This window comes from Leucopleurus acutus, assembly GCF_964270905.1.
Source record: "Leucopleurus acutus genome assembly, chromosome: 16".
Taxonomy (NCBI): domain Eukaryota; kingdom Metazoa; phylum Chordata; class Mammalia; order Artiodactyla; family Delphinidae; genus Leucopleurus; species Leucopleurus acutus.
Window position 1 is genome coordinate 58881417 of NC_139158.1, and position 17956 is coordinate 58899372.

The 17956-nt window shown below is 47.8% G+C and overlaps 1 protein-coding gene across 1 annotated transcript in view; it reads right to left on the bottom strand.

Annotated features, from left to right (window-relative positions):
* Positions 1–643: 643 nt before the first annotated feature.
* Positions 644–17956, bottom strand: part of LOC309972649 (protein-glutamine gamma-glutamyltransferase E-like) — a gene marked incomplete at its 3' end in the record, with an annotated part of 30249 nt that continues 12936 nt past the window's right edge. The window contains exons 6-11 of the mRNA XM_082856435.1: positions 12423–12526; positions 10802–11047; positions 7094–7402; positions 4595–4752; positions 1169–1302; positions 644–791 (exon numbers count right to left, since the gene is read on the bottom strand). Coding sequence (XP_082712561.1) covers positions 644–791; positions 1169–1302; positions 4595–4752; positions 7094–7402; positions 10802–11047; positions 12423–12526 — 1099 coding nt within the window. The remainder of the gene's footprint in view (positions 792–1168; positions 1303–4594; positions 4753–7093; positions 7403–10801; positions 11048–12422; positions 12527–17956) is intronic.

The window sequence follows — 17956 nt, forward strand, 5'->3', positions numbered from 1 at the left end:
GCCCACTCTTCTTGGACACTGGAACATAGAGAGCACGGCCTCCCCAAGGCCATCTGTTCTCCAGAAGGACATGGCCCCAGCCCCCCTCTCTCCTTCTCCACCACCTGAGTTGAAGCAGCAGTCCTGTAAAGTCAGTGCTGTGTGATCGCGCTCTTTTTAACATTTATTTTGAGGGTGCGGTTGTGAGTGTTACAACAGATGGCTAACCATCATCCCCCCACCTCCATAGTGGCCTAAGAGAGGAGCAGGAATGTGCCAACTGCAGGCTGGGGATCAGCAAACAGTCCAGACCATCTTCTCCCCCTGTATCCATTTGGAGAGCCGCTGGGTCAGGTGTCGCTCCATGCCCACAGCACTGAGGGTATAAGGGCTGAGCAGGGTCATGGAGCTCACAGAGTGGGCGATGTTGAGGAGAAGCTTGGGGAACGTGCAAAAGTGATCAAGCTGTGGGCCAGGGTGAAACCAGCCCAGCCTGGGAGCAAGGGAGGGGTGTGTGCTGGAGCCTGGAGGTCCGAGTCCAGGCCACCTTGGGGGACGGAGTGAGTTTCCCAGGCTGGACAGTGTGTGTGGGCAGGGGGCTCACTCCACAGGTGAGTCCTGCCTGCTCCCTGTTCCCAAGTTTGTATGGGGCCACCTGGGCCCTTCACTCGACCACTTTGATGGGCAGCATGCCCTTGATCGCGGAGAACTTGTTGCAGGAGAAGTTGACGAGGAGCTGCTTGGTGCCACTCCGGGTGGGCAGGATCTCAAAATCCACTTGGGACTGCTCCCTGGGGCGCAGGTTTGGCATGCTGATGGGGAAAGGCAGGAGTCAGCGTGAGGCCTCAAGTTCTGCTCTGGTCAAGGTCACTGCTCCTTCAACTCCCTCTAGCTGCCACCCTGGGTCATCAAACCCCTTCAGCTCTGGGACCCCTCAGCAGGGGAAGGGGCAGTGGGTGGATCCCATGATCTCCCAAATATGAGGACCAGCTCCAAGCTCTGGTGACGTGGACTTCCCTTGAGTTCAAGTTTGGTGAACCCCCAAACCAAATGCAAACGTGTATCCCTATGTGCAGATTCCCAGGTTCAGAGGCTAGAGGAGTTCTGTCTGCCCTGCCCCGGGCTCTGGGGAGGGCCCCTCTGCCCCTGCTCCCACCATCCCACACTGGACCCTCAGCCTGGGACTCACTCGATCTCGAGGGTGCCCTGCAGCAGGCCGCTCCCCTCCGCTATCAGCTTGCAGTCCTTCACCAGCTCATCCAGCGGGTTGGAGAAGAGAATCTGCACAGTCACAGGCTTTTGCACGCGGGCCTGGTCCAGCACCTGTGGGGAGAGGGGTTGACAGAGTCAGGGCTGGGCTGTTCATTTCATCTGCCCTTGATGAGAGCCTACGGGGCTGCGCCGGAGGCTTGGTGATGGGGAGGATGTTGCTGAGGACAAAGGTAGGGAGGATAACGATCCTTAGGAGGTTTATTCCTCCTAAGTTCCAGTGACATCCATGCAGGGGGTTCCTAGGAAATTGCTGTCATCCCCAGGATACAGACAGGACACCCAGGCGTGGAAGAGAAGCAGCACATCGCAGTGGCTGAGAGGGCTTGAATTCCCAGCCAGGTTCACGGGCCCTTTCTTAGTTCATCTCAGGAAGGGCAGCCGCCACTTCCGAGGACATGCCACATGTGGTCTGCACAGGGTCCTTGATCAGGGGCTGGAGAAACCTAGGTTTCTGGTCAGAGGAGCACCCTGGACTATTTGCTCCCAAAGATGAAACCTTGTGCTCCTGCTGATAAGCCGCTGAGCCTGGGCAGATACATCGTCTCCTAGGGCCTTGACTCTCACGCTGATAAAGAGGGCTGATCCCTCCCCTCCTCCCTCCCTGGGCTACAAGGGACCAAATGAGATCATGGATGCAGAAGAAGGCGTTTTGGAAACAGAAACAGAAACTGGGTGACTGGTGGATTTCTTTTCTCTGTTAGAGGCCGCTACTTTTTGTTCATTTGGTTTTTTTTTTTTTCTTGCCACCAATTCTCACTGCAATCATTTTACAGTAATAAATCTGCAGTTCAGGTTGATTCAATAACCGAGGCCTTTCTGGTTCCAGAGCCATTTGCTCCTCTTGCTAGACCCTGCAATGCCTGCTAATAATTTGTGCATAATTGAAACATTTTAGAGACCATGATCTATACCGTAATTTCTCCCATGGAACTCATTTAAGTGTATGACACGATTTGAAGAGTGAAGCATAATTTTATGCCATTGGGACACAAGGGTACATAAACGATGCCATATCCTTCACGCTGATATTCAATTTGAGATTTTCGTGTATTTGTTTTCTTTTCTTTATTGCTGCTTACCACCCCGTCCTATTGGCCTAAATCTGTGCATGCACCCAAAGAAGAGGATAAGAGCCACCAGAAGACTGTGTCTGATTGTCAGTAGGTCATGGGCCAACGTGAAGGACATCACCCTTTGGAACAAAGTTCAGATTGTATGGTCTGGTTCTAAAGTCTTCAATACCTACTCCCGATCAGCGTCAAGTAAGATAATAGGATTTTACCCAAATTATTCTCTTTTCATACTGATCACCCACGTGTCCTGCTCTGAGTGAGCTATGCATTGATTCATTCAATCAAGATGAGATTGTCTTGATTCTCTGAAGGCTGAAGTAAGGAGAGGTTGTGATAAGAGCAAATTCACACCAAGATGCCCCAAAGAAGAAAGAGCAGATGCCCTTTAAAAAGGTTAAATAAGAAAGTTTTTGATGGAATATTTCCAGGCTGTGTGTATTCTGATTTCCTTTGAAAAGATGTTACACTCTCTTGAAAGACAAAGCTGATTTGATATGGAAGTCTAAAAGATGTAGAGTAAAAGTATTGCATACAAGAGAAAGCTATAAGCAGGTTTGAGGATATTGGATAAGGGAATATAATGGGGGAAAAACTAACTTCATTTAAACACTGATAATTTTTATGCAGAATGTTTCATTTCGCAGCCTGAGGAGTGGGAAACAACACTTGCTGCCTGTCATTCTACAGGGACGGGGTGCATTTCTTGGAAATGTCCTGGGAAGCAGGAGAAGCTTCTACACTCAGGGGACAATCATGGATTGAGGATGAAAACTCGGCGGGCAGGAAAGAAGGTGAGCCTGGAGCCCAGAAGCTCTGTTCTAGTCCTGCCCAATGTGGGGGGCTGTTTCTGTTTCACAACCAGTGTGATGGGCCCACAACAGGGGTGGCCCTCCCTCCCTGGCCCTGGAGGTGATGGACAACCCCCCTCCCCCCATTCTGAAGAACAGTCTAGACTAACCAGGACAATGAAAGAGCTCTATTGCAGGCTAGCTGCATGGAGCAGGTGCCCTGGGTCCCCCTGCCCTCTGTCTGACATTAGGAACCTCTGAAGCTGGGGTGTAGCTTAGGGAGGGTGGGGCTAGGGCAGCCACAAGTACTCTAGAAATCTGGGGCTAGGGAGGCTAGTGGCACTGCGATGGAAAATAAAAGGCAATCTCTGTCTAGACCGCTGGTGCAGATGGTACAGCAGACTCGGGAGGAGCCTCGGAAGGACCCCTGAAGCTCTCTGTGGGATCCCACGGGAAGACCCCATCTTCCTGACCCATTCGTCTGCCTGTCCTTCCCTGCCAGGCTCTCACCCCTCAGATGTGTGCTGTCTGGCTCTGGCAGCCTCCACACTGGGCTGGGGTTGGCGTGGTCAGGGACAGGCTTGGAGTCAGCCAAATACTTCCAGCCCCAGTGCTGAGGAAGGAACAGAATGGCCCCAAGTGCCTCACGCCAACCTGCAAGCCCCCAGATGCCTGGGCTCCTGAGAGGGAGCCTGGGAGCAGAGCCTGCAGCCAAAAACTGAGGCATCCTCATTCTCAACCACTGGGAAGATGCTGTTGCTGGCTGTGGGTGTGCTGGGTGCCCTGGAAAGGGCCTGAGGTCTAGCCCTGGCTCTGGCAGTAATTGGAAATTCCCTTCTCCTCTCTGGGCCTCAGTTTACTGATATGTGAAATGGCAGGACATGGGAGCTTGAGACTAGTTCTCCAACAGTCCACAATTCTGTAACTCTGGGGTCTAGAGTTGGGAGATGCACATGAGTTTTGACCATTGCGGATTTGCTCTACAAGTGTGTCCAGGGGCTGGGCTGTGGGTTTCTTGCAGTCAGGACCCACCCCTTGTGGCCCCCTGTGATTCCCAAGCCTGGCACAGCCCAGGACACAGCAGATGTCCAGAGCAAGTGAGCTGAAGAGCCCCTCTGGCCATCCTCAGCTGGCATCCCCAGCGGGTCTAGAGCTGCAACCAAAGAAGCCACAGGGCAACGTGCCTGTGGAGATTGCCAGACAGGGAGCAAGGAGGCTACTTTTTTTTTTGCCTCGTCCCACAGCTTGCAGGATCTTAGTTCCCTGACCAGGGATTGAACCCGTGCCCCCTGCAGTAAAAGCTCTGAGTCCTAACCACTGGACCGCTAGGGAAGTCCCAAGGGCGCTACTCTGATTGGAACTCTTGACTGATCCATTTGGCAGAGGCTGGAGCTGAGCTGGGCCCATCAGCAGGGGAGGGCCTTCTCTGTAGTCTGGGAGGGCTGGGCTGGCTGGAGAGGCACCCCTTCAGCACCCCTTTACCTCCAGGGTCAGGGTGGGGTTTTCCAGGATGATGTCCCTCTCCACCACCACCTCGGTCTCGTCGCTGATCTCGCACACGGCTGTGGCCCGGATCATGTTGTCTGCCTTCAGGTACTTCTCGTACAGTGCATATGCGATCTTTACAGGATGCTGTATTTCTGGAAGGAGAAGCCAGGGAGCAGAGTGAGAGGGAGTGGGGTCGAAACCTTAAAAGCTGATGCCAAGCCAAGTCGATGCGAGCTGGCTGGGATCATCTGCAGCCCAGGCTTGCCTGAGCCCTCCCTGCCAGGCCCTGTGGGAAACATCTGTCTGCTCCGTGCAGGCTGCAGAGCAGGGGCCAGGGGCAGCCCAGGACTCTGGCTGGATGGGCTCATAGGGGCTGAAGCCTCCTCCCTGTCCTGGAAAATATCGGAGGGCAAGTTTCCTTCTAAGGGGCAGGGGAAGAATACGAGTACTAACTCATTGCCCAATGACGAAAACAGTAATGATGACAACACAGTAATAACTAGCAAGGGAAGCCAGGGCTAAATAAGCGCTTGGGTCCTCCCCGGTCATCCAGTAGCCTGGGATTCTGTGGCAACAGCATCTGGACCACCTCCCCACTTCTGGTCTCCCCTGCTTCCAAGACACTCACACACACCGGAAGATAGGCTTTAGAAGCACTTCCACCCCCACCCCAAATCATGTCACTCTTCTTCCACGTCACTTCAAAAATCTTCCACGGCCCCTCGCTGCCTCAGGAATAAAGTTCAGACCCCTCAGTACGGCCCTTCGTGACTCTCCCCCTCAAAAGAACGTTCCCTCCCATGCTTCTCATTGTCCTTTTGACAAAATAGGTACCTTATCACCTCCAAGCTTTGACTCACAAGGTCCCCTCAGATGGAAAGGCCTTCCCCAGCTTTCCTCCCTTTATCTGGCTCCTCCCTAAGCTTCAAGGCCCCTCTCTGACTCACAGGGCAGGCAGCGAGGGTCCTCCCCTTCCAGCGGGTGCAGGGCACTCCCCCCTCCCTTACGCAGTCATGTTGGGTGGTCTGGGGGGGGCCCCCGCATCCACAGGGTCATACACCCCTTGAGGAAAGTCTGTGAGGAAGGAGCTGTCTCTGCTTTTAGCACTGGAGGGACTTACCTAGCCTGCCCCAAATGTGGAGACGCAGGCCCTTGCATCAGCTGGTCCTGCCCTCTTGGACAGTGAACGCTGAGGCTCAGCAAAAGAGGGGGACTTAACAGTGTCGCCCAGAAAGTAGGTGATGATGTCAGGCCTCCAGAACCACTTCACTTGCCTCCTTCCTCTCCTTCCCATTTCACTCTGCTGCCTCTGGCAGAAGTATGGATTTTTAGAAAGCATTACCTCACGTAAATTATTTTTGCTCTACAGAAGTAGCTCTTCCCTTGAGCTTTGAAGGTAAATAAGAGCCAGGCAGTTGCTCTTGGTATGGGGAAGATTTCTGCTACATTCTGCCAGAAGAGAGGTTGCTAGGGATGCTGCCTTCTGACAGGTGTAATACAGAGGTATTGCAGTTTCTCTGCAGACAGAATTCCTTCAAGATGGGCTGTGTAATTAATCAGTTTTTATTAGTTCCTTATGTGAAGCAAATAGCCACCCCACCCTTGTCAATCTGCTTTGTATAAGTCCGGACTTTTCATAACAGCTTGAAGGATTTTGCCACTGTTGGCACACCTGCATTCTAATCCTTCCACAGCCCCAGACTCTCTCTCCTCTACTTTGGTCCCCTCCTGTCTATGCTACCCAGGAGTACAAAGTCATGGTTCCTCCCAGAGGCTCAGACCTCCGAGAAAACCTATCACTGTCGCTGGAAATCAAGAAATTCCACGCACCCATTGGCAACTGTGGGGGAACATTGGAGAGGGTTCAAGACCTTGTGGTATATTGCAACCCTTCTAGGGTCAAACTCAGAAAGTGATTCATTGCGTGGTGGGGAGGGGTGGGGTAGGGTGGCAGCTGGTATGGGAGAGGGGTGGCAGCAATAAAACCTAGGAAATGGGTGGTGGCACTGGATTTAGCATTAGGAAATCTAGGACCAAGACTTGGCATTGCCACCTGCTAGCTATGACACAATCTCTTAAGCGAGTCACAATCTCTCCAAGCCTCAGTTTCCACCTCTGTAAAAGGGAATACTGAAATCTGTCCTTTTAGAAGGTCAAATGTGATAGTACCTACGAATATATAAGGAAGTACTCTGCCCACTGGGCAATGTGGTATGTACCTGTAAGGGGTATTTGCAGTGTGTCTATTAACTGCCAAAGCCTCCCGCCTTCTTCCCCCAGGGCATAAAAGGATTCGGGTTAGCACCACACTGACTTGCACTATTCACCATAATAGCAGCCTCCAAAACTTCAAAACCCCAGGCTTGACCACAGAGGCCACGTGCTGTTCCTTCCTTAATCAATTGACTCGGTTCCAACAGGAACTCTCCAATCCCAAGAGAATACCAGCTACCTTGGGTGCATGGTACCCCAGCAACCTACAGGATGAGTTACCTTCTTTGGGACCCAGAGACAGGGTGACGGACTCCTTCCACACCTCGTGTACAAGTGTGCCATTGTAGACGATGGTCCAGGCTGTCATGTTCACCGTCACTGTCTTCGAATCACCCGTTAGGTTTCTGAGCATCAGGGCCATGTTGACTTCTTTGCCCACTGTCAGTATGTCAGTGATCTTGAACTTCCCGGAGATGCTGGGCTCCCGTTCCTCTCTACTAAAGACTCTTGCAGATGTTGCGCGAAGTGACATGGAGGGTTGAAGTTTCCCCAAAGCCTTTTCAAACACTTGCCTTTCCTGGCTGGAACCTGTGTGGTGGGAAAAGAGAGAAGCACCTCAGGGATGCGGTGGCAACCTGGACAAAGGACAGCATCCTGCTTGGAAGGGTGGCCTGGAACTAACACTGGTTCTGCTGCTTGCCCAACGATTCTGATTCAAGCAAGTGTCTGACCTCTGCAGGTCTCCATTTCATCCTCCTTAATACGAGGCTCACATCCCAGCTGTTCCAATCAGCTCTAAATTTCCATGGAGATGTAGGGAAAGGTGCATAAAATTACTCTATGGCTTGATATTTTGCTTAGGCTAATTAGGCTAGATTGCCCCCTTCCTTCCTTCCTCTCTTCCTCTCTTCCTTCCTTCTTTCTTTCTTTTGATAAATGGTCCTTTGTGAGACAAAGAAAAAACAGATAATTTAAAAATAACAAAAACTGAGCTAAAAAAGATTACAATAAGTTCATAAGTGAAAAAATGGTTATGATTTAGAGTTAACTTCACTGAAAAAATTTTCAAACCAGTTTACCATGTTATTCTGCTTTGTTTCTAAAGATGCTTTGAGAATTGAAGAGTGGAACTTTTGTCCATGTCAGTTGACGAGAACTTCCCACAGTTGTTGTGGTTCCAGGTTATGACTAGTTTAAATTGTCGAGAGAGTTCAGGTTTCATAAACACAAAGGCTGAACCACAGGTTGGGTTTCTGATTCTGACTTGGGTCATGGGTGCTGCTGAATGTGGTGCTATAAACAGTCCCTGGAGAATGGCCAAGATCATGGCCTAAAAATCACGGCTCTTGGGATGCTAAGAGCCAACTCCAAGTCTCTGAGCCCGGGTAGACCACACAGTGCACATAAGGCTCCCTGCCTGACCTGAAGATAGACCCACTATCAAGGAGAAGGTATTGTCCTTCCAGGAACACAGACAAAGATACACAAAGAATGACCATACTTTTGCCCCCGCCCCCTAACTTCCCCAACCAACCTGTGAAATTTTAAGGCATCAGATGACTTACTTAGAAGCGCTTTACAACCAACCTATGAAATTTTAAGGCATCAGATGACTTATTAGAAGCACTTTACAATTTAGTGAGGTCTTTCCCATAAGTTACATGTAACAACTGGCAGAGACCCCAGAGGCCAACTGTTAGAGTTAAGGCCCTAAGAGGAGGAGCGACTGGTCCAAGGGACTGGTAATCTGGGAATTAGGGGCAGAAAGAAGGCCAGTCCCCAGAAATCGAGACCTGAGTCTAGTAGTTCCTCCCGCACAGCTTACTGAAAAGAAGACAGGCAGCCCAGTTACCCAGGCTGATGGCTCCTGGTGGGCTGGGTTCCTTTTGGTGCATTCCCATTCTCTAGCTGAGCTGTAAGTCCACACCCAGGTCTGATGGCTGTGCAGGGAGCTGAGCCTCTGTGCCCAGAACCTCGAAGCAGGTGTGTTATGCACAATGAGGCTCAGAGCCTACATAGCTACATAGGTCACCTGCCAGGCTTACCCAAGACCAAGCTTCCTGCTACTGTTTTCTCCCTTGGTGTTGCTGTTGCGCCAATGCTTAGCAGCCCATTTTATGAGCTTTTCCTCCCTGGAGCCATCAGACACAAGCTGGAATCATTAGGTAAGGAGGACTGATCAACAGCAGGCGGTGTGATCAGCCCTGCTGTCACACAGGGGCTAGGTCATCACCAGGGCTCCTGCAGGGATCCCACAACCTGGCCGTGGCCCCTTCCCATTTCTCAGGAGGTTTGGCTGGGACAGCCGGAGCCCCCAAGAAGCAGAATCAAGGTGTGACAGTCAGGTAAGGAACCCCACAGAATCACACAACCGTGTAAACAGTGCACTTCAGAAGTCCCTCTGGGAGGTCATTCCAATGAGGTTGCAGATGTTCAAGTTGACAAAAATCATCACTATTTATTAAGCCCTCACTATGTGCCGGGCACTGCCCTTGGCACTTTCTGTACACTAGCTCATTTAAATCCCACTGAAGATAGGCCTCGCTCTTCTCATTTTACAGGTGAGAAAACGAGGGATCAGAGAGGCTAAGCATCCTGCTTGAGGTTGCACAGTTATGAGGGGTAGGATGGAGTTCACCTCCTGCCCGGGGTTATCTTTTCCTTGGCCCCTACTCTTGTTTCTACATCATGACACTGTTGAGAATTCTTGTCACACACCGGCCTGTCCCCCTGGCCTGTGAGCTCTGCAGGGGCAGGGGCTCATCTGCGGGATGCTTCCTGGCCTCCCAGAGCCAAGCGTGGGTGGGCACTTGGGGAGGTCTCAGTACCTGTTTACTGACTGAGAGAAAGCCCATCTGACCCCAGCTGGGGGGAATGGCCTACATAGGTGGACTGGGGTCCAACTGAGGGCACCAATCTCATCACCCTAGAGTCGTGCCTCAAAATGGCCACAAATACCACACCCAGAGGTTCAGCCACCTGGACTTGGAGCCCACTCCCCTGCTCAGCTTTCCTCTTCTGTAAATGGCACCCAACAACAGCAGTCAGCAGGGTATGGAGCTGTGGGGTTCACGTTGGGGGCACGTGGGCACCTTCATGAGAGCACTTTTCTTGACACCTCAGAACCAACAGTGAGGATCAGCTGAAAGAACTATTTCCAAGTATTTTAGAAAGAGTGACATGTTGACCCCATTAAGGAGTGATTGGCCTGCTAGAGCAAGCATTAATTCACTTTTGCCTCTTTCTAAAAATGAACATCACCTTCAAATGTAGAACTTTGGTCACTATTGAGACTCCTCAAAGAGATAAGTCTCTGACTCTGAAAGCAACTTCCTAAATAGAGCAACAAATGTAATTTGTGTTAAAGGTGGCCTCGTAGCAACTAGGTGACTTTTCTAGGTGACTTTAGGGAGACCAGCACTCATGTGGATGCTGAAGATTTCAGGGACTCGGGCATTGTCCTCATGGTGTAAGCCCACCTCATCTGGCTTTTGGGGAGGCCTCTGAAGCAGACGAAGCAGTGCCCACATCTTGGGGGACTGTCCATTTCTTTTTTCAGAGAATGTTTCCTGCCTGTGTTTCTTAGAGGCTAGGGGAGTGGGCTGACTGAGAGGCCCTCGGGGGGTCTCTCGTGGGGGCCATGTTTCTCCCTGTGATGTTCAATCGTGGTGCTGTCATCCCAGTTGTGTAATTGGCAAAGGGACACAGCTGGAGATGAGCTGGACTGGCAGCTGCCTGAGTCCTATGGCCAATTCCCAGTGGTACAGTGTCTTTTCATGACGGTGTCATGACAGTGTCTTTTCATGACTGTTCCCATGGGAAACAGTCTGGGGAGCTGGGCATTAGATGCCAGGGAGCAGTCCTACCATTCAGGCAGAATTGGCTGACAATGCGGAAGGAGTATGAGCAATTTTTCCTTCTCCACCTCAGAGCTGTCTTCCCACCGTTAAGCCCTGGGTGGCACAGCCCATCCACACCCCCTCCTACCTTCTGGGTACTTGTACTTTTCGGTGACATCCATGCGAGAGTTGCTGCCCACCGCCTTGGTACTGATATTTTTGCCGATGGTGCGAGTGTTTGAGAAATTCTTCTTCAGGCTGCCGGTCCAGGCATTGTAGATCCATGTGATGCGGTCGGCATTAACCTCAGCAAAGATGAAGGGCATGTCGTAGTCCCAGTCCACATTACCCTCTCGGAGAGCGATGACTGAAGCAGGGCCGCACTGGAACACCCCTGGGGGCCAGGGTGCAGAGGTTGGATACATGCCAAACCCAGGCCCATCTGCAACAGTACACCCCATAGCCTGCTCCTCTGGGGGCCACCCATGACCACCCAACTCCCCTGCCTCTACCCCGCCAAACTCCTTCAACCCCAACAGTCTGCCCCCTTCTTGGGGCACTCAGCAGGACACTCCGGGGCTATTGTTATCTTCTGCAATAGCGCTCTGGTGAGACTCCACCTCCACAGAAGACGGCCCAATCCTGTATTCTGTGGGTGCATAATTTGTGCTGACCCACTGCCCTCAGTCTGTTTACTAAAGGGGAAAGTCTTGCTCTCTTGTGCTCAGGGCTGCCTCTTTTCTACTCTGCAAATCATTCATCATGGCACATATATGACCCTGAAACAAAAATTCCACAGGACAATTCTTATTCTTAATGTCCAATGCACCCTGATATTTTCTTTTCCTTTCCTTTTCCCCACCCCTTTCCATGATATTCTATTTCATTTCTTAAAATGATAGTCACAACCCATTAACTTGATTTTATAGCTGCTAATGGGTTGCAGTGAAAAGGTTGAATAGTGGCCTAGAAAATATCTGGAAGGTCACCCTCTTCACACCCAAGTTCCCCAAATCTAACGTTCCTTGCTTCTGGTAGAGACGCTGCAGTTGGGGAAGGGAGTAAGACTTCATTTTCATTGTAAGTCCTTTTAGAATGATTTGAATTTTTTTTAAGCCATGTGCCTATATGACCTTTATGATTTTTTTTAAGTTTGAAAGAAACAACTGAAAATGAGGGTAACGGACAGGAATGCTCTGGAGGTCAGGGGAGGGAAGGGGAAAGGTTCCCGGAGAGCCTGAGACCCAAGCTCTGATGGGAGAGTGGCCAGAGGTGGGAGCACAGGGATGGGGCCGGGCCAGCCTGCGTGAAGGAGAGCTCGGTCTGGCAGGGGACACGTGTGAAGGTGAGAGAGGTGATGGGGGCCGTGATCACGGAGGTCTGGAGCTGAGCCAGGGAATTTGGGTTAAGTCCCAAGGCAATGGGGACCTGGAAGCTTTCTGTGCTGGGAGGGATGGGCTACCAGAGGTGGTGCAGGAGAATCATGGCTGGCAGGGGACGGCTCCTTTCCCTTGCTGCAGGGCATGTGCCAGGGCCTCTGCAGCAGCCATGTGAGTGCAGGTATGGCAGTCATTTTAATAGCAGCCTGAACCAAGAAAGTTAGGAGGGAAATCTACTTTCCAAATAGTTTTGTTTTAATCCCTCCTTTCCCTCTGGAGGTAGAGAGGATTTGGGTGACCTTGCTGTGCCGCTGTCCACCACTATAAAGAATCGAGAGGTCATGACTTAGAGCCAAACCCAGAGAAGGGGGCCGTCAGAGGGTTGGTTACCTTGGCTCCTTTCCTGGGGGGTGGCGTCCAGAACCTGCCATCCACTGTATGATGGGCTTAGGTCAGTCCGTGCAAACCAGCTTTCATTCCAGACGTGGAAATTCCTGCAGACAGAACCACAGACTACAGAGTTTGGCCAAGGCCACACAGCAGAGGAGTGGCAAAACACCACATCTCTGATCTGACAGTGCAGCACCCTGATACTCATCAAGCGAGTTTAATCTGTGCCAGATATTGTGCTAGACCTTGGCAAGCATTGTCGCACTTAAATTCTCACAGCACTGTTAAATGGGACTATTTTTATGCACATCTCTTAAAAGAGGAAACTGAGGCTCAGAGAAGTTAAGCAGCTAACAATGCCAGAGTCAAAGTTTGGACCCAGGTATGCCTAACTCCAAAACCTAGGTCCTTGACCACCATGTTCTACTGCCTTTCTGAGGAGCAGAACAGATCTAGGTTAGAGCCAGAATCCAGCAAGCAAACCCACACAGCTTTCTCCTATGCATCCTGTTGGGGGACACTACTGTATTTCGTGTGGGATGAAAATGAATGGGGCTGCAGCAAGAGTGCCAGGTCTGGCTAAGAGCCACAAAGCCCTTGGGCTGAGGTCCAGATTGAAGAATGACATATGCCAGTCTTAAAATGTTCTTCATCCATGGCAGCCCCTTGCCTCCCAATCTATATGTCTCAGTCATTTGTCCCCTCCCTCAGCAGGTATAACCAGTTAGCCAAAGCTTTATGCATTCTTGATTCTGCCCTCTACTCTCCCCTTCTCCAATCCCACAGCAACTACATAAACATTGGCTTGGCAGTTTTGAGTCCAACTTAGAAGAAAATGTAAGTAAGTCTGACATAAATTCAAGTTCTATCCAAATTGAAAAAAAATTTTGTTATACTCATGAGTTGGAGAAGATAGTTTTAAGCAGAGAACCAACTTCTGAATGATAAATGTGACTAGGTAAAAATATTAAACTCGCATATACCAAAAAAACAAAGAAACAAACTATAGTTCTGTTTCCAGCATGGGAATAAGCTCATAATAGACAGTCCTTTCTGTAGAAAACAATAAACTGGGGAAAAAAATACAAAAGACAGCTGAGAGTAAACAAAGCAGGAGGATTTTGGGAGGGTGCCAAAACTTTTAGGAAGGGGCCAGCACGGGGCAAGTTGACTTTGGTGCCCTTGCCCCTAAGGACAGGTTGCAGTTGAGGTAAAGTGCAGGGCAGTAAAAACTCCAACAGACAGCCTACATCTTTCTGACCTGGGGAGATAAGAAACTGAGCCTGGGTTAACCAGGGTTGCTAGAGAATGAAGGGGAAGTCTTAGAAAGGAAAGAATCAGAAAGGGGGACCCAGATTTGTATATAAACTCTGCCTAAGCTTCTGGGTGACCTCTGAGCTAGGCATATATGAGGCAAACTACAAGTAGTCCAGCTAAAAATTCAAAAAATGAACTGAAATTTGGGCTGCTGTCCACCATAGGTGAGATAGAATTTGCAGTTTGAGTCTACCTCAGGTAGACTGCTAAGACAAAATGTAGAATCAAGAAGAAGCCAATGTCCAGGAGACAATCCAAATTTACTCAACATACAAAGAACCAGAAAAATGTAGCTTGTCCTCAAGGTAAAAGACAATCAACAGGGACTAACCCTTAGATAATCCAGGTGTTGGCATTATTTGATAAAGACTTTAAAGCTGTTATGATAACTATTCTCAGTGTAATAAAGGAAAATATGATCATAACAAATGAAAAGAAGGGGCCTCTTAGCAGCAAAATAGAAAATATGAAAAAATGAACCAAATGGAATATTTTAACTGGGAAAAAGACCAATATCTGGAATTAAATAATTCAATGGATGGCTTACTAGCAGAATAGAGAAAACAGAGGGAAGAGTCAGCAAACTTGAAGACAGATCAGTAGAAATTATCCAATTTGAAGAAGAGAGAAAAAAGCATTGAAAAAAATCCATTAAGCAGGGAAAATATATGCAACATGTATACTAGACAGAGATTTACTATAATGAATATTATAAAGTACTTACAAATCAATAAGACACAAAAGATCACCTAGAGGGGTGGGATAGGGAGGGTGGGAGGGAGACGCAAGAGGGAGGAGATATGGGGATATATGTCCATGTATAGTTGATTCACTTTGTTATAAAGCAGAAATTAAGACACCATTGTAAAGCAGTTATACTCCAATAAAGAGGTTAAAGAAAAAGACAAAAAAGAGGAAGTCAAACATGTCAATAATTGACAATGAGCAGGCAATTTTCATAAGCAACACAAATGATCACTGAACATATGGAAATAGTTTTAACTTCACCACCATTAAAAGAAAATTAAAATGACAAAGAAATACTATTACACTTATTAGACTGACAAAGATGAAAGCATAGGATGATACACATTGTTGTGTGATACTCATCATTGTGTGGGAAAACAAGCAGTGTTATACACTGCTGGTGGGAGTTTAAATTGGTATGACATTTGTCAAGGGCAATTTGGCAATGAGTTTGAAATACCTTTAAAAACCTATATACTCACTGAGCCAGTAGTTCCACTTCTAGGAATTTCTCCTATAAAAACCCTCACATTAGTGCACATAGATGTACATGGAAAGATGTTCACTGAAGCATTGTTTGTAATAGCAAAAATAATGGAGGAAAAATTTATCAATAAGGAATTGGTCAGATAAATTGTGGCACAGCCATGCAGGAGAATATCGCGCAGTTGTCCAAAAGAATGCGGAAAATTAATCTAGCACTGACATGGAAGATGTCTAACTTATATGACCAAGTAAGAAAAAAAATTACAAAATAGTGTGTATATGTAGAAGCTTATAAAAAACATATTAATAAGATGAAACTATTTCGATTTAGAAAATTATACATTAAAAAAAGCAGTGAAAGTTAGTCCCCCATAATTCTATTATCTTAGATAACCACAGTTTAAATAATGGTTTGGTGTATATATTGTGCACATGGACAGATTTTGGTGCATATGAACTAAGTTGCACATTATTTATTTCTGTAATGTTTTCATATTCTATAATGAAAATTACTTATTACTTCTGTAATTCTATATTTACAAAATAAATAGATATTTAAAAATATGTATATTATATAAACACTAATAGCTAATACAGTTGTGTCAACACAGAATATTATTAAGTTTTCTGTCTTATATAGTAGCTCATTTAATCTTCACAATGCTCATATAAGATAGGAATAATTATTATCTCCTTTTGACAGTTCTAGAAACTGAGGCACAGAGAAGAAGTTAAGTGACTTGTTCAAGGTCTCAAAGTGAGTAAATAGGCAGAGTGGGATTTTAACCCAGGCAGAGGGCTGCAGGGTCCATGCTTTTAACTACTAAACTATACTGTCCTTCTAATTTTTAATTTATTGACAAGAAAGATATTAAAAATTATGAAATAGACTATTTAACTTGGTCTCATTTGGGTAATTAACACTCAATGCACAAAAACAGAATGAAATGTCTGGAAGGATCTACCTCAAAATGTTGTTAGTGTTTTTCTTTGGGTAACTATATTACTATTACTCTCACTAATTTATTTTTTTAGTGTTTTATAATCAGGAAAAGATTGTTTTTGTTTTGCATGCTGTAAAATGAAACCTGCAAGGCTTCCTATGGGGACCAGATTGGGAGTTCTACACTATACAGTTGTCAGGAGTTAGAAGTGCTCCCTAAGTACTGATCAGGTGCACTGTGACCCTGCTACATCCTTCAGAGAACAAGGGGAGAGTTACAAAGTCAGCTCCAAAACAAGAAAGAAGGAATAAGACCATAAGAGGTAAACAAACAGACAATGATAAATAATACCAACCAATGATATGAGTAGGAAGAGCACATACTGTCAGTACTGTAAAGAAACACAGGTCAAACTCCCTCTTGCCAGAACACCAGAATCACAACTAGCTGCTGGACAATCATTGACAGGAAGACACTGGAACTCACCAAAAAAGACACCCCACATCCAAAGACAAAGGAGAAGCCACAATGAAATGGTAGGAGGGTCACAATCAATCACAGTAAAATCAAATCCCATAACTGGTGGGTGGGTGACTCATAGACTGGTGAACACTTATAGCACAGAAGTCCACCCACTGAAGTGAAGGTTCTGAGCCCCACGTCAGGCTTCCCAACCTGGGGGTCCAGCAACAGGAGGAGGAATTCCTAGAGAATCAGACTTTGAAGCCGAGTGGGAATTGATTGCAGGACTTCAACAGGACTGGGGGAAACAGACACTCCACTCTTGGAGGGCACACACAAAGTAGTGTGCACATCGGGACCCAGGGGAAGGAGCAGTGACCCCGGTGGAGACTGACCCAGACCTACCTGCTAGTGTTGGAGAGTCCCCTGCAGAGGCAGGGGGTGGCTCTGTTTCACCATGGGGACAAGGACACTGGCAGCAGAAATTCTGGGAAGTACACCTCGGCGTGAGCCCTCTCAGAGTCTGTCATTAGCCCCATCAAAGAGCCCAGGTAGGCTCCAGTGTTGGGTGGCCTCAGGCCAAACAACCAACAGGGAGGGAACCCAGCCCCACCCATCAACAGTCAAGTGCATTAAAGTTTTACTGAGCTCTGCCCACCAGAGCAACAGTCAGCTCTACCCACCACCAGTCCCTCCCATCAAGCCTCTTGATAGCCTCATCTACCAGAGGGCAGACAGCAGAAGCAAGAAGAACCACAGTCCTGCAGCCTGTGGAACAAAAACCCCATTCACAGAGAGATAGACAAGATGAAAAAGCAGAGGGCTATATACCAGGTGAAGGAACAAGATAAAACCCCAGAAAAACAACTAAATGAAGTGGAGATAGGCAACCTTCAAGAAAAAGAATTCAGAATAATGATAATGAAGATGATCCAGGACCTTGGAAAAAGAATGGAAGCAAAGATCGAGAAGATGCAAGAAACTGCACAACAAAGATCTAGAAGAATTAAACAACAAACAAACAGAGAGGAACAATACAATAACTGAAATGAAAACTACACTAGAAGGAATCAATAGCAGAATAACTGAGGCAGAAGAACGGATAGGTGACCTGGAAGACAGAATGGTGGAATTCACTGCTGTGGAACAGACTAAAGAAAAAAGAATGAAAAGAAATGAAGACAGCCTAAGAGACCTCTGAGACAATATTAAATGCAGCAACATTCGCATTATAGGGGTCCCAGAAGGAGAAGAGAGAGAGAAAGGACCAGAGAAAATATTCGAAGAGATTATAGTCGAAAACTTCCCTAACATGGGAAAGGAAATAGCCACCCAAGTCAAGGAAGCTCAGTGAGTCCCATACAGGATAAACCCAAGGAGAAACACACCGAGACACATAGTAATCAAATTGGCAAAAATTAAAGACAAAGAAAAATTATTGAAAGCAACAAGGGAAAAATGACAAATAACATACAAGGGAACTCCCATAAGGTTAACAACTGATTTCTCAGCAGGAACTCTACAAGCCAGAAGGGAGTGGCATGATATACTTAAAGTGATGAAAGGGAAGAACCTACA